The sequence below is a fragment of the Psammomys obesus genome, unplaced genomic scaffold (assembly GCF_907164565.1).
Source record: "Psammomys obesus unplaced genomic scaffold, mPsaObe1.curated_primary_1811, whole genome shotgun sequence".
NCBI lineage: Eukaryota > Metazoa > Chordata > Mammalia > Rodentia > Muridae > Psammomys > Psammomys obesus.
This window is the reverse complement of record NW_026590062.1, coordinates 4,083,524-4,097,946: the sequence shown is the minus strand read 5'-3', so window position 1 is coordinate 4,097,946 and position 14,423 is coordinate 4,083,524. Positions and strand designations below refer to the sequence as shown.

Below are 14,423 nucleotides of genomic sequence, written 5' to 3'. Positions count from 1 at the left end.
GACTGAAATATTTGGAGACTGTTGCTTTAAAAGAATGCTGCTGTGTGGATGTCCTCACATTGTGTGAGGACATCGTTTGTCTTTTGCATACACCCTGTCCCAGATGTGGGATGGAGACCCCTTCCCTTAGGGGCATCAGCAACTCTGCTGGCATGAAGGGATGAAGGAGGGCCCATGCTTGCTCTGAGAAAGGGCACATGCGTGAACATGGAAAAAGAAACAGAACATGGGAGAGAGAGATTGCCCCACCCCCGCCTCTCCTGCGGGGCCCTCCCTGCTTGGCTGGCACAGGCTCGGAATGTGTAATAACAGCCTTCCGGGCAAATTGGAACAGGGAGTGAAGTCTCCCTAGCCACAGAAAAAGAACGGGGCTTGAGGGGAAGGATGAGTGTGTGTGTGTGTGTGTGTGTGTGTGTGTGCATGCACATGCGCGCATCTTGGGTGACTGAGGGGAGACAGATCTTCTCAGGGACCCCTATCAAAGTCATTTGCTCTCTGCTTGGCCTTACTTTCCTCAGCTGTGAAATGGGAGCAGTTTTGCTCTTCAAGGTCCTGGGGATTTGAGGGAGGGGCAGCCTGGAAAGGCCACACCACAGTGGGGGAAGGGGAGGGAGGAATATGGTTTGGGTCTGTGTCACACTGTGACCGTAGGGATTAAACACAAGAAGCAACCTTGTCAGTGTGGGTGTGCCCTGGAATCATGACCTGCTTTCTGTCACAACTGCCAACTGCCTTCCACAGGTAGAGACGTGAGGCTGGGGGTTGGAGGCTGTGCTGTTTGGGCTCAGCTTGGCTCTGCTCTCCGGGTCATGCCCAGGAAACTAAGGGGCTGGGGAAGCTTTAGCTTTGCCACTAGCCCTCAGGCAGCTTATTCTGTGTCTCTGAACCTCAGAGACTGATAATTTTATCAGTGCCTGCCTCCAGGGCAGATTTCTCAGCCTACGCCTGCCAGCCCCGTTGGCTTTTGGGGCTGACTCTTGGCCCTGTTGCCCTGGGCATTGGATGAGGTCTCATAGAATCCTGGCCTCGACCTTCTAGATGTCAGTGGTTCGCTGCCCTGCACAGCAGGACAACTACAAGTGTCACTGAACATAGCCCTGTGCTCCTGGTCCGTCATTTCGGGAGGATAAGCGGAGAGTGCGTGTTAGGCAATAGGGCAGTAAAACTCTTTTCCCAGCATTTTGTATTTACTTCAGCGTGATCATGGGGCATGACCAGGGCTGGCTGACTCCAGGTGTCCTGACTGGAGGTCCCCCAGAATCTGGGTGCTGTCCAGTTTGGGGCTCTGAAGTGGGAGGAGCTGAGACATGGTGGCAGCTTCCTAGGGGAGCCTGGGGGAGGGTCACAGGGCTACCCTGGCCAGGGCCCCATCGGGGTGCAGATGGCAGGCAGACAGAACCTGTGGTCTCAGAGGCCTTACAAGGGGCTAGCTCTGACTGATGCATCACATGCCTGGGAGACCCCAGGAGGAGGTATGGTCACCCCAGTTTCACATGTGAGAAAACCAAGGCCCAGAGGGAGAAATCCGACTAGACTCAGTGCCATTCCTCCTGCTACCGGTCTGAAGAAGCCAACATTGTGCCCATTTCCCAGAGGGGAACACAGAGGCTCTGGCCTTCCAGTTATTTGCCCTCGGGCACACTCTGTTTAAACAGCAAAAACTGGGATTAGGACGGAAGCCCTAGTGACTCCAAGGTCCAGCTTCTCTCTCCTTGCTGGCATCAAGAGAGAAGCCGGGCCCTGGCAAGTACTCCTCTCCTCTGTGTGCCCAGCTCTGCCCACAAGGGAGGCCCCTTGCCATGTCCCCACCTGGGCAGGCCTTTCCTGGCAGTTACTAAACAAACACCGTGGGCATCAGTTTGCTGCTTTCCTTCGTGTGGGGCCTAAGGAGGAGACAGACAAACTCCTGCACCAACTGCCAAAGGAAAGAATTCCAGGATCCCCAGGCCTCGATGCATAGGACCCTGCCCTGCCAGCTCTAGGTGAATGCACATTGGGCCTGAGGACCAAAAAACCTTGTCTCCACAAGTCATGTGTCTGCACCCTCATGCCAAGCCTCAGTTTCCTCATTTGAGAAATGGACACAAAGGACACCTTTGTCTCTGTTCTTTCATCTATGGGGACGTAGGGTGGATGTGTTCCCTGCCTGGGTGTCATGGCCTGAGAGAGAGAGCCTAAGGCATGGGGGGGGGGCTTCCCAGAGGAGGGGACAGTTGGGCACACAGGTGGGCAGGAGCCAGTCAGGCTGGGTGGAGGGCGGTGCTTAGCTCTGGCATCAGCTTAAATCTGGGATCCTCCATTATAGACCCAGAGAAGGAATGATGATGCGGCTGCTGGAGGGGCTTCAGGGACCATCGCCCCATGTACACGGTTCCCCAGAACACCTGCTGGTCAAGCTGGCACTTGGAGGCATGCTGGGCACTGTCCCACGTCTTCTCTGCCAGCTTTCCCTATGAAGCCTCCTCTCCCCATCTCATAGATGAGGAAACTGAGGCTGTGAAATGCTGATCGGCTTAGTGTGGCACTGGCTAGGTGGAGCCTGCCTGTGAAACCGGGTCAGAGGGGTCAGCACCCAGATTTTGGGGGTGACTCCCACCCATCCCCATCCAGCTAGTGTCCAGGGTAGCTGGGCTGGAGGCCAACCCATGTCTCCAGGTTCCTGAAAGAGGCCCCTGTTATGGCCCCTGCCTGGGGCTGGCCGCTGACCACATCTGGGAGTGGCCATCTCAGCCCCTGTCATTACAACGGTGGCTTTGAAGCAACTGGCGGCAGTGCTGTTTGCCCACGTGGGAGGGGGCTTCCTGGAGCCTCCACCACTGGCCAGGCTCTGCCTGACCCTCCCACTTACTCCCCAGCATACTGACCACACCCCCTTACTCCCCAGCAGGCTCAACGGTGCAGACAGATCTGGGGCCAGTATGGCAGATCCTGGTGATGGTCCCCGTGCGGTGCCTGGGGAGGCGGCTGAGCCCCTTGGAGAGGACAGTGGCACCTCTGGTGGGGAGGCCTTCCCCCTCTCTTCCCTAGCCAACCTGTTTGAGGGGGAGGAAGGCTCCTCTTCACCTTCACCGACCGATGCTAGCCGTCCTACCGGCCCGGGTGATGGACGTCCGAACCTGCGTATGAAGTTCCAGGGTGCTTTCCGAAAGGGGGTTCCCAACCCCATTGACCTGCTGGAGTCTACCCTGTACGAGTCTTCGGTAGTGCCTGGACCCAAGAAGGCACCCATGGACTCGCTGTTCGACTATGGCACTTACCGCCACCACCCCAGCGAGAACAAGAGGTGGAGGAGAAAGGTCATAGAGTGAGTAACCCTGGACATCTGTCTGGTCGGTGATCTTCTCTGTTGAATCCAGCCTCCATCCACTCACCCACCCATCTATCTACCCCACACCCACCTTCCGTCCATCAGCCATCCATGCGCTCTCCCACCCGTTCATCCATGATTATTATTATTCATCCATCCTTTGATTCACCCATCTATCCATAATCCGTCCATACATCTACCCATCCACCCATCCATTCCTCTATCCCTCCCTCCATCATGCCCCATCCATCTCATTGTCCATTCATCCTCCACCCATCCATTAGTACATCTGTCTTCTTTCTTCCTACCTCCTATTCATCCACCCACCCCGCCACCCACTCCTCACCTACTCATTCTTCTACCTGTTACCGTCTCTCCATCCACCCATCTACCCTTTATATAACTACCCATCTGTCTCTTCATCACGTTTTTAAATGTAACCCTAGCTGGCCTGGAACTTGCTGTGTAGACCAGGCTAACCTCAAATGCACAGAGATCCTCCTGCCTCTGCCTCTCAAGTGCACCACCACACCCTTCATTAACCTTTCATCTACCACCCCATTGTCCACTGTCTCTCCATCTGTCCACTCACACTCAAGGGTGCATAGGTGTATCTGCCTGTCTGTCCACCCATGTATCCATTTTCTATTTCGCCATCATCCAAATGCCCATCCTTCCACTTGCTCAGCCTGCTTATCCCTAATATACTTATCCATATGACTCCCTGCTCATCTGTTCCACTTGTCACCAACCTGTCCAGTTGTCCATCCAACCAACTTTCCACCCATCTGCCATTTACTTCTCAAAATGTCTATATAGGCTCTAGCCATTTAGCTGCCAGTGTTCAGAGATCAGTCATTCATCCCATCCATCCATCCATCCATCCATCCATCCATCCACCTACCTATCTATATCTAATCTATCTGTCTATCTGTCTGTCTGTCTGTCTATCTTTCTATTTAGGACAGAGCTCAATATGCAGCAGAGTCTAGCCTTAACTTGCGATCCTCCTGCCTCAGTGTCCTGAGTGCTGGGGTTATAGGTGTGTGGCCCCACACTGCACTCATTCACACTTGAGGGCTACCTGCCTCTTGTCCCCCTCCTCTTCCTCTTTTCTAGCTACCAGTTCATTCACCCAGCGCCACGTTCTTGGTCATGGGCTAACCCACTCGCTCATATGCCCATCTTTCTGTTCATTTCCCATCTGTCCTTCACCTGTCCATCATCAGCTGTACCTGCCCCACCCCCATCTGTCTCCAAAGCTTTCCCAGGCTGGTTAAAGTTGGAGGCCTCAGGTGGTGTTAACCCTTCCTCTCCCATAAAGGAAGCCTGGCTGGAAGGTAGAAGAATGGAGAGAGCCCTCTGGGGTGATAGTACAGGCCCCTCTGGATGTAGTCTCTGCCAGCTCAGTTGTGGACAGGAGCCTTCGGTCCCTGACACCCCTCTCTGGGCCTGTCTTCTCCATGGGCTTTGTCTGCTAACCTGAGTGTCACAGTCCCTTGTTTGTCCTGGACACTCCTCAGCTGGTTTTAGAAGCCCTCTTTCCCTGACCTCTGAAGGTAGTTCCCCAGACTTCTGCCCTGAGGACGGGAGAGAGAATGGGGCTTGCCGTCGAAGCCAGCTCTGATCTTGTGGGATAGAGGGTTAAACCCTTCCTACATCCATTCTGCTGTTTCTAATGTGTCCCGAACTGACCCAGACTTGGATATCAGCCCTTTTCCTTCCTGGAAACTCCTTGGGGCCTCTGTGTGTGTCCTGGAGTGCCACCTTGGAGTCTGGAGGTGCCTGGAGCTAGCCATTGGGTCTTCCTCTAGCCCTTGCCGATCAAAGACTAGTTTCCACTCAGAGTGGAGCCTATGCCCCTTCTCCATGCGTGCACAGCCCAGAGCTGGCTCTTTGACATCCACACACTCACTGGTATTTCTTGCCTGCTTCAGCAAACAGCTGCACAGCGGTGGTGTTGAATGATCCTGAGGACCCTGCTGTGAGCCAGACCAGGTTCAGCCCCTAACTCAGAAGTACTGTCAGCTTTGGGGGGTATGGGGCAGGTGACGAAACATAAGAACTCATGATTCTAGATGGGGGGGCTGATGTTGGATGGGGGACAGGATGAGAGGGGGGTTCTAGACCACTTCTCGGGAGGGTGATGTGGAGGCAGGGCGCCACATGGCTAGGAGGCCATCCCAGGCTAGGCCAGGGGAGACATGAGCAAGTGTGACTCTTCAGGACCGGGGGGTCAGAGTCCACCCGTGTTGGGGACTTTGTCCAGTCACTGTTCAGATGGGGAAACGGAGGCCCAGAGCAGCAAGGAGTGTTGAGTGTAGGCCCTCCTCTGAGCCAGGTCCACTGAGTTCCGGAATGCTAGGAGTCACTGCTTCCCTTCCCTCCCTCAGGCCTTCCTTGGGTTTTACCCTAGCCCAGTCCCTAGTTCCTGGAGAAACTAGAGAAAGCTCAAGAGAACTAGGCAAAGTCGAGAGGCGGAGACCCCAAAGATTTTCAGTGGCATCCAGTGGTGTCTGCTAGGAACTGAGTTCTTTGTTTTTAAAGGGGCAGAGGCTCAGGAGTGCTGGCTGGGAGATACTCTGGTACCTACTCTATGGGCCTATTCCATGATCAACACACCCTTTCCCGTAGCCCCTTTGGGCCTGAGCAGAGAAATAAAGGTGACAAACAGCCTGGCCCAGGCCTCCCACTTCTAGCCTCAATGTGGCTGCTCTTTGCCCTTTTTTTCCCCCTCCCTTCCTGGTCCTCTGCTTCTACCTTTTCCTTCTCTGTCCTCTTATTCACTTAGCAAGTTCTGATGCATCCCTCCCATGCAGGTCCAAGCTAGATGGGGATACAGCAGATAAAGGGTCTCTGTCCTCATGGTATCTGGGCTAGCTCTTTCTTGCCTAGAACCTAGCGCACAACCGGCGTCCAATTAACATTTGCTGAATGACTAAAGGGGTGTCTCTCTTTTGTCTTCCTCAGCCCTCCTGGGGTCGTGTCATCCTTCCACCTGCCTTTATAGCTCAGCACCTCTCCCATTCACACGCAGGCTTCAGACACATGGCTCTCAGGAATGATGGTGACGTTGGCTAACATGTATTGCATGTTAACTGTGTGTGGGGGCGCTGGGCTAGATCCCTGCTTGTATTGCTTCTCCTGTCTAAAACACTGCGTGATGAGGTCAATGAGCATGAGTGAGTGAATGAGATTCTTTCTCGTTTATTCTCCTCCCCGCCCCCCGCTGCATTCTTTCAGTCCTTTTCTGCCTTGGACGGTATTCAGTAAGGGCCAGACAGTAAGGGCAGGTAGTAGGTCGCTGGCCCGGCATGCTTGAAGCCCTGGCATCTCTTCCCAGCTCTGCACAGACCAGGCACGGCAGCGCATGCCTGACATCCCAGCACTCAAGCGGTGAGAGAAAGTGATGCAAGATCAGTTTGGGCTGCAGCCATTTAACTGCCACTGTTCAGAGATCAGTCACTCATTACGTTTATCAATCTATCTGGCTCGCAAAGCCAGCCTGGGCTACACAGACCCTGCCTCTCTCTCACACACGATGTGTTCGATATGTGATGAACGAACGGGTGGGTAGGTAGAGGGGAGGATGAGTGGTGGCAAGGTGGAAGGAAAAATGGGTAGGTAGAGGAGTGGATGGATGGATGGACAGATGGATGGATGGACAGACGGATGAGTGAGTGGATGGATAAATGGATGGACGGGTGAGTAGATGGATGGATGGATGGGTGAGTGAGTGGATAGACAGACGGATGGATGGATAGACAGATGAGTGGATGGGTGAGTGCTTAGATGGAGGAAGGGCAGGGGAGGGTGGGTGGGCAGTAGATGAGCAGGAAGATGCAGGCTTGCATGCTTTTCCTTGCTTTTTCTGCCCAACACACAGTCCCCCTTCCTAGAGAAAGCATTCCATAGTATTATTTAGTTTGGTCCTTCCCTCAGGCTTCATTTTCCCCCCAACCTCTGAGCCCCTAAGGACAGGAGGGCAGGGCAGGATAGGCAGAGCATAAGTCCCCAGTGTCGCTCGTTTTTCCCCCTCTAGGAAGCAGCCACAGAGCCCCAAGGCTCCTGCACCCCAGCCACCCCCAATACTCAAAGTTTTCAACCGGCCGATCCTTTTTGACATTGTCTCTCGGGGCTCCACCGCCGACCTGGATGGACTGCTGTCTTTCCTGTTGACCCACAAGAAGCGCCTGACCGATGAGGAGTTCCGGGGTGAGCCACGGTGGTGGGCATGGTGGGGTCTGCTCGGCTTTGGTAATGCTCTTCCCCTTTCGAATATCACTTCATGCCAAACTCAACAGAATAGCTTGGGCAGCCAGACTCTGGGCCCTTTACCACGTCACGGGACCTCTCTGGGTAGTGGCTGCCTTGTGTATTCATTCATTCGGTAGCTAAACAAGAGTCTAGCCAGGGCGCTCTAACACACTTCTACACTTAACATGGTGGCGTGGCCTCTCCATGGCATGACAGACTGTGCCCTGATGTGCAAAACGCCGGCAGCTGGGATCCATGGGCGGCAGGACAGTAGGTTGGGGTTCCTGCTTGCACTTCTAGAGATCCACCTCATCCTGCACCCCCTTCCCTGGCCTGACTGAGGCTGCAGTGTGAGTACAGAGAGCCCTGAAGTGTACTTCTGATGCCAGCAGAGATTTAGGGCCCCCAAATTGTACAAGTTTCAGGCTCCACTGAACCTGGATCCTCCCCTGCATGTTTTTCTGGCTGGAGGCTGATAAGCTCATCTTATTTTCAGGGGTATCTGGGAATCTCTGCTCCCGCCCCACCCCCCATCTATCCCCACCAAGCTGGTAATTTCACAAGCTCCTGCTTGTCAGTGGGCGGGCCATTTAGGGACCCTGGCTCCAGCGGGCTCCATAGCCATAGATATGTCACCACCTGGTGGTTATTTGAGGAACTGCTTCCTCTTTAGCCATGGTTCCATAACCAAAGCCAGAAGGTATGGAAGCCCAGGCCCCAGCCCCGGCCCCAGGTCCCCTTGTTCCAGCTGTGACTTGGAATCACAGTGGTGTGGGTTAAGTTAACTTAACTTAGTAAGTTAAGTTCTTACTAATTCATCAAGATGCCATTGAGCACCGATGAAGTACCAGGCACTGGGCGGGTGGGGGTGGAGTGGGGCTGAAATGAGGAGCTGATGAACAAGTCAGATAGAGGCTCCCACCATCTCAAGTGGCTCTCCAGGGGGAGACAGGCATTGATCTGATCAAGAGGCCACAGAAGCAAGCACACAGTTACAAATGTAAAGGGTATCTAACCAGGGGAAACCCAGGAACGCTTCCTGGAGGACGCGAGACCCCAAGGTAAGTCTGAGTGAATTGCATTAGTCTGTGGAAAGGGAGGAGGGAGTGTTTCAGTTTAGGGATCAGTGAAGGGGCAGTGAGAACAAAGACCCTCTGGCCTCCACGGTCTCTGGGGTGACTAGAAGCTTCTGTGTGCAAAGTGGGTGAAGGAGGACCACACAGGCTGGGCACGACGGGGGAATATCTCAGGCTTGTGAGTCTCTGAAATGAGACTCCAGGCAGGGAAATTGGGTTGCCGTGGAGATCTGGTAGTTGCTCGGTAATATTGATAAAATGGTGGCTTGATACCACCCATAGGCCAGAGATGGGGGATACAACTGCACAGCCCCCCCCCCCAGGGGCTCTGGGCATCCTCCACCTGATGGATGTGGGGAGCTGTAGTCACTGATGCATTGGAAAAGCAGCTAGCTGGTGTTATCCTGCCTGGGCAACAGGAGAGAAAGGCTGTCTGGCATGCCCACTCCTAAGGGTCAGGCTGGAAGTTTCCCAGGCGTCAAGCCCTCCCCACATTTGGGGAGATGGCCGCACAAGTCTCCCCCACAGGAGACTAACTGCAGGGTTGACATGTATGGAGGGCTCGTTGCTGCCTGGAGTCAGGCTAATCACAATACAGTTGATTCATTGACGTCCCCTTGTTTGCTGTTGAATAGAGAGGAAGCCAAGACTCCAACATTGAGGTGCCAGCCTGCAGAGCGGGCCCTCACCCCGTGCCTGTGGCTCCCACTTTGGATCCATCTTCCAGGCCTGATTGGTGCAGGAGATGGGCAAGTTTGCTTTTCACTGACTCTTTGGAAATTGATGCTAGTTCCTGTAGCCAGACACAATCACAGTGAGGGAAAGAAGGTTGGAGGAGTATTGGTGAGCATCGGGAGAGGTGATGGGTACCTGGCAGACTCGGGCTCCGAAAGCTGCTGGACGGCAACAGAAAATGCTCACACTTGCCACAGCGTGGGCCCCCGACCTTCTGTCCCTCTAAAGGTGCTGTGTCCTCTGTATATTCAGCCAGGCTTCAGGGGGCACTGTGGTCCTCCATCCCTCTCTAGGGAAATGTACATTTACTAGTGTAAATTCTTCATGGGACAAGGTTCCGTGTTCCCGTGGGTGGGCAAATGCTGTCTGGCATATCTTGCTTTCAGAGCTGATTAAAGCCTCTCAGGAGGGCTGGGAAGATGACTCAGTGGGGCTAAAGCTCCCGCCGTACAAGTATGAGAGCCTGGGTTCAGGTCCCCAGCATCCACAGGGAAAGGCAGGCAAGGGATCCCAGCTCTGGGGAGGTGGAAACAGGGAGATGCCCAGAGCCACCCTCCCTGAACCAATGAGCTCCAGTGTTGGAAGACTGTGCTGTTTAAGGTCACAGTCCACCAGGTCCAGACAGCTGTCCCGAGGCACTTACAGGACAGCTTGAGATACACAGTGAGACCCTGCCTCAAAACAAACAACAGCGTCTTAGTCACTGTTCCATTACTGTGAAGAGACAGCATGACCATGGCGAGACTCGTAAAAGGAAACATTTAACTGGGGCTGGCTTGCCGTTTCACAGGTTTAGTTTAGTCCATCATCGTCATGGCAGGAAGCAGGGCAGTGTGCAGGCAGACATGGTGCTGGAAAAGGAGTTGAGAGTTCTACACCTAGATCCACAGGCAGCAGGAAGAGACAGTGAGCCACTAGGCCTTGCTTGAGCTTCAGACATCAAAGCCTGCCTCCACGGGGACACACATCCTCCAACAAGGCCACACCTCCTCATCGTGTCATCCCCTATGGTCCTATGGGGGTCATTTGTATTTAAACAACAACAACAACAAAAAAAAAATCCCTGCCTGAGCTGGAGAGACGGCTCAGGGGTAGAGCCCTGGCTGCTCTTGCAGAAGACCAGCACGCACTTGGTGGCTCCCAGCCGTCTACAGCTTCACTTTCAGGGTACCTAATCCTTGCTTATAGCCTCCGCGGGCACTGCAAGTCCACGGCATTTAGACAGACATGCAGGCCAAACACCCGTGCACACAAATAGAACAAAAACATAAAACTCCCCTCAAGTGCAGGGTTTGGTGGCACACACCTGTAATCCCAGCACTCTGGGAGCCGAGGCAAAAAGATTGAGAGTTCAAGGCCAGCCCGGGCTCCATAATAAGACCCTGTGTCAAAGAGAAACCTCCCCAGATAGGAAGTACAGGCCAGTCTGTAGGCCTCGGCCTCCTGTATGTGAAAGCATATCGACTGCCGTAAGTTCACGGACACTGTGAGAGACAGAGTGGGCACCGCGTCCCCGCCAAGGACATGTCGGGGAGGTGGCAGCCAGGCCTGCACTCCTGTTCCTGCCCCAAATTCACAGCCGGGCTCCCCGCCTCTCTCTCTCTCAGAGCCGTCTACAGGGAAGACCTGCCTGCCCAAGGCCTTGCTGAACCTGCACAACGGCCGCAACGACACCATCCCGGTGTTGCTGGACATCGCCGAGCGAACCGGCAACATGCGAGAGTTCATTAACTCACCCTTCAGAGACATCTACTACCGAGGTGGGTCTGGCCCGGCGATGTTGGGACAGCGCTACCGAATGGGTGAGTGAGTAGATGAGTGGATGAATGAATGAATGAATGAATGAATGAATGAATGAGGGCACAGCCACTACCCCTTGCATGTTGCTATTCTGAATTTCAGAATGAGACTATCCGATGCCTGTGAGCAAGAAACCTGAACCCTAGAGGCTGTGTGGTTGGACCCTTTGGCCATTTGAGGCTCCATTTGAGGCTGAGCCTGCAGTTCCAGGAGGCAAAAATGTCGTGTGCACTGGCTCTGTGCTCCCCAATTTGAGAGACTAGGAACGAGGGGGTAATTTGGCCAGGCCGTCTATCGCCACTCTGGTCTCCGGGGGCTCATTTGGCTGGCCCAGTCGGCTGGGTAGAGGCCCTCTCCCTCCCCCTCCGTGCCATGGGCATCCTTCCCAGGCCGTGTACTCCATCTGTAGCCCGCAAGAAGCTTGCACTCCGCTAGACTCCAATAGAGTCCTCAAAACCTTCCCAGCTTACAGTGAGGAGTCAACATTCTGAGGCCAGGAGGCCATTGGGCCCCCTGGGATTCAAGTCTGCGTGTCTAAGTCCTTGCCCTTGGAACCTACCAGTCAGTCATCCCGTGGGCTGAAAAGGCTGCTCACGAAGAGCAGGCTCTGGCCAGCGGGTATCCCAAATCCCACATCGACCCTCCCCGCTGCCTTCCAGTGATTGCTGCCCGACACTTGGCCTCGAGGCCCCACTTCCACATCTGGTAGCCCACTCTGTCAGCCCTAAGCAAGTCTGGCTGGACCCCTGCCCCTCCAGAGCCTGGCTGCCTTCCTCCCCAGGCCAGACGTCCTTGCACATTGCCATTGAGCGGCGCTGTAAGCACTACGTGGAGCTGCTGGTGGCCCAGGGAGCTGATGTGCACGCCCAGGCCCGAGGCCGCTTCTTCCAGCCCAAGGACGAGGGCGGCTACTTCTACTTCGGTGAGTCGGGTAGGCTGGGTGTGGAGAACCAGGGAGAGGTGGTGTCGGCAGCCCTGGTGACTCCCACATACTCAGATCCATCCTCTGGGCATGGACCCCAGAGTCCTGTTTGCTGCGACCATGCTTCAGAGTCGGAGGTCTGGAGAAAGCTCAGATGGGACCTCATCTTGCCTCACCCTTGTCACCTGACTGAGTCCAGGAGCCTCTGTTTTCCCACTGTAGCTGCAGATCAGGAGAACCTTGAGGGCTGTGATGGGCTGTCAGCACCCAGCGCCCCACTATGCCATTGTCCTTTAGACCAACCAATGCCGTATGAGGGGCGGGATCTCCCAGTCCAGATTGCCACCCTGTTGCCACAACTGGACCAATGAAATATTCCGAACGTCCCCCTGCTAGCACCACACTTGACATGGGACTCAGAACCGAAGTTCCGCAGAGGACTCCAGACCCACACCACGAAAAGCCCCAGCCCCTGTTCACAGCAGAGGGTGGCATCTGTCCCCATCCCTGGCGTGACAGGCACAGCCCCACCGTGGCCCCTGCATTGACCCTCAGTTTCCCTGGCCCCAGGTGAGCTGCCCTTGTCCCTGGCGGCCTGCACCAACCAGCCACACATCGTCAACTATCTGACGGAGAACCCTCACAAGAAGGCTGACATGCGGCGCCAGGACTCGAGAGGCAACACGGTGCTGCACGCGCTGGTGGCCATCGCCGACAACACCCGAGAGAACACCAAGTTCGTCACCAAGATGTACGACCTGTTGCTTCTCAAGTGCTCCCGTCTCTTCTCGGATAGCAACCTGGAGACCGTGCTCAACAACGATGGCCTTTCGCCTCTCATGATGGCTGCCAAGACGGGCAAGATTGGGGTGAGTGCGCCCAGCCCCCGCCCCCAGCTGCTGCTGGCGCCCACAGCCATCTCTGCAGGCCCGCCTCCAGAACTTGCTAGGCCTCCTAGCATACAGCCAGGCTCCTCGGCTCCATCTCCAACAGCTTACATCATCCCCACTGGTTGCTCTCTGCCCCACCCCCATCCGTTAGGACAAGTCACTGGCGTAAACTGAGTCCCAGGGCTCTGGCCTTGCAGTACTCCCAGCCCCTGGCCTCCTGCAGCTGGGCCCGTTTCTCTCCTCCCTGGAGGAGGACTCCCAGCCTCAGCACCATGGATGTTGTGTGTGGGGTCAGACTGTGCTGTCCTGTGGGCTGTGGGACATCCTGGCCGTGATCCACTAGATGCCAGTAGTGCCCCGTGACATGCACTGTGACAACCAAATTTATCTGTCATTGTTGCCGGACTGTCCCTTCGGAGGCCCCAGTGCCCTGACTGAGAGTAGTCTGCAGTTAGGAACCAGGCTGTGGTTTTCTGTGCTTCCTGGTGGGGGCTCGCAGGCCCTGCCCCTCCGCGCCTCAGTTTCCTTGTGTGGTGGAGTGTTGCTGTGGTTTTCAAGGAGGTGAGCACGCCTGGCTCTTGATGAAGAGCTGTGGTGGGGGTGCTTGGAGCCACAGTGCTGTGGAACCCGGCCGATGGTCAGCCAGTGACTCAGTGACTGGGGAGGCTGTGGTAGGGGGAGAACTGAAAGTTCACAACCGGCTGTGGATGCAGAGCAAGTGCAAGGCCAGCTTGGATAACTTAAGGAGGCCAGGTCTCAGAGTGAAAAAAAAGACTGGGCCAAGGACTCAATGGTAGAAATCTTGTCTAGCACATGTGAGGCCCTGGTTTCTTCCCCCAGCATTGAAAGTCTGTCTGTCTGTCTTTCTGTCTGCCATCTATCTATATATCTGTCAATCATCTCTTTACCAATCATCTTTCTATCATATTTAACATTTATGTCTATCAATCATGTCTATCATGTGTTTATCATCTATGTCTCTATCATCTGTCACCTGTCAGTCTATCAATCATCTGTCTATCATCTATGTCTCTATATTTCTCTTTCTGTATATCTGTCCATTACTATTTCCCTATCAGTCATCTCTCATCTACATCTCTAGCAGTCATCTATCATGTTTATCATTTATGTCTCTGTAAGTCAATCATATATCCATCTGTCTATCAATCATCTATCAGCTGTCGCTCTATCATCTGTGTCTCTGAGTCATCTGTCTCTATCTATCATCTATCTGTCTATCTGTCTATCTGTCTGTCTATCATCTATCGGCTGTCACTCTAGCATCTGTGTCTCTATGAGTCATCTATCTATCTGTCTGTCTGTCTATCTACATCTATCAGCAGTCACTCTAGCATCTGTGTCTCTATGAGTCATCTATCTGTCTGTCTGTCATCTATCAGCGGTCACTCTAGCATCTGTGTCTCTATGAGTCATCT

At 54.4% G+C, this 14,423-nt stretch overlaps 1 protein-coding gene across 5 annotated transcripts in view; it reads left to right on the top strand.

Moving 5' to 3' along the window:
- Positions 1-2,918: 2,918 nt before the first annotated feature.
- The window catches only part of Trpv4 (transient receptor potential cation channel subfamily V member 4), a 22,631-nt gene continuing 11,126 nt past the window's right edge, over positions 2,919-14,423 (top strand). For 2 of the 5 annotated variants that reach the window (XM_055606131.1, XM_055606127.1), the window contains exons 1-5: positions 2,919-3,304; positions 7,350-7,522; positions 10,983-11,135; positions 11,957-12,097; positions 12,668-12,966. In XM_055606131.1, the coding sequence (XP_055462106.1) occupies positions 2,919-3,304; positions 7,350-7,522; positions 10,983-11,135; positions 11,957-12,097; positions 12,668-12,966 (1,152 nt within the window). The remainder of the gene's footprint in view (positions 3,305-7,349; positions 7,523-10,982; positions 11,136-11,956; positions 12,098-12,667; positions 12,967-14,423) is intronic. The other 3 variants (XM_055606132.1, XM_055606130.1, XM_055606128.1) reach the window with 2 other exon arrangements.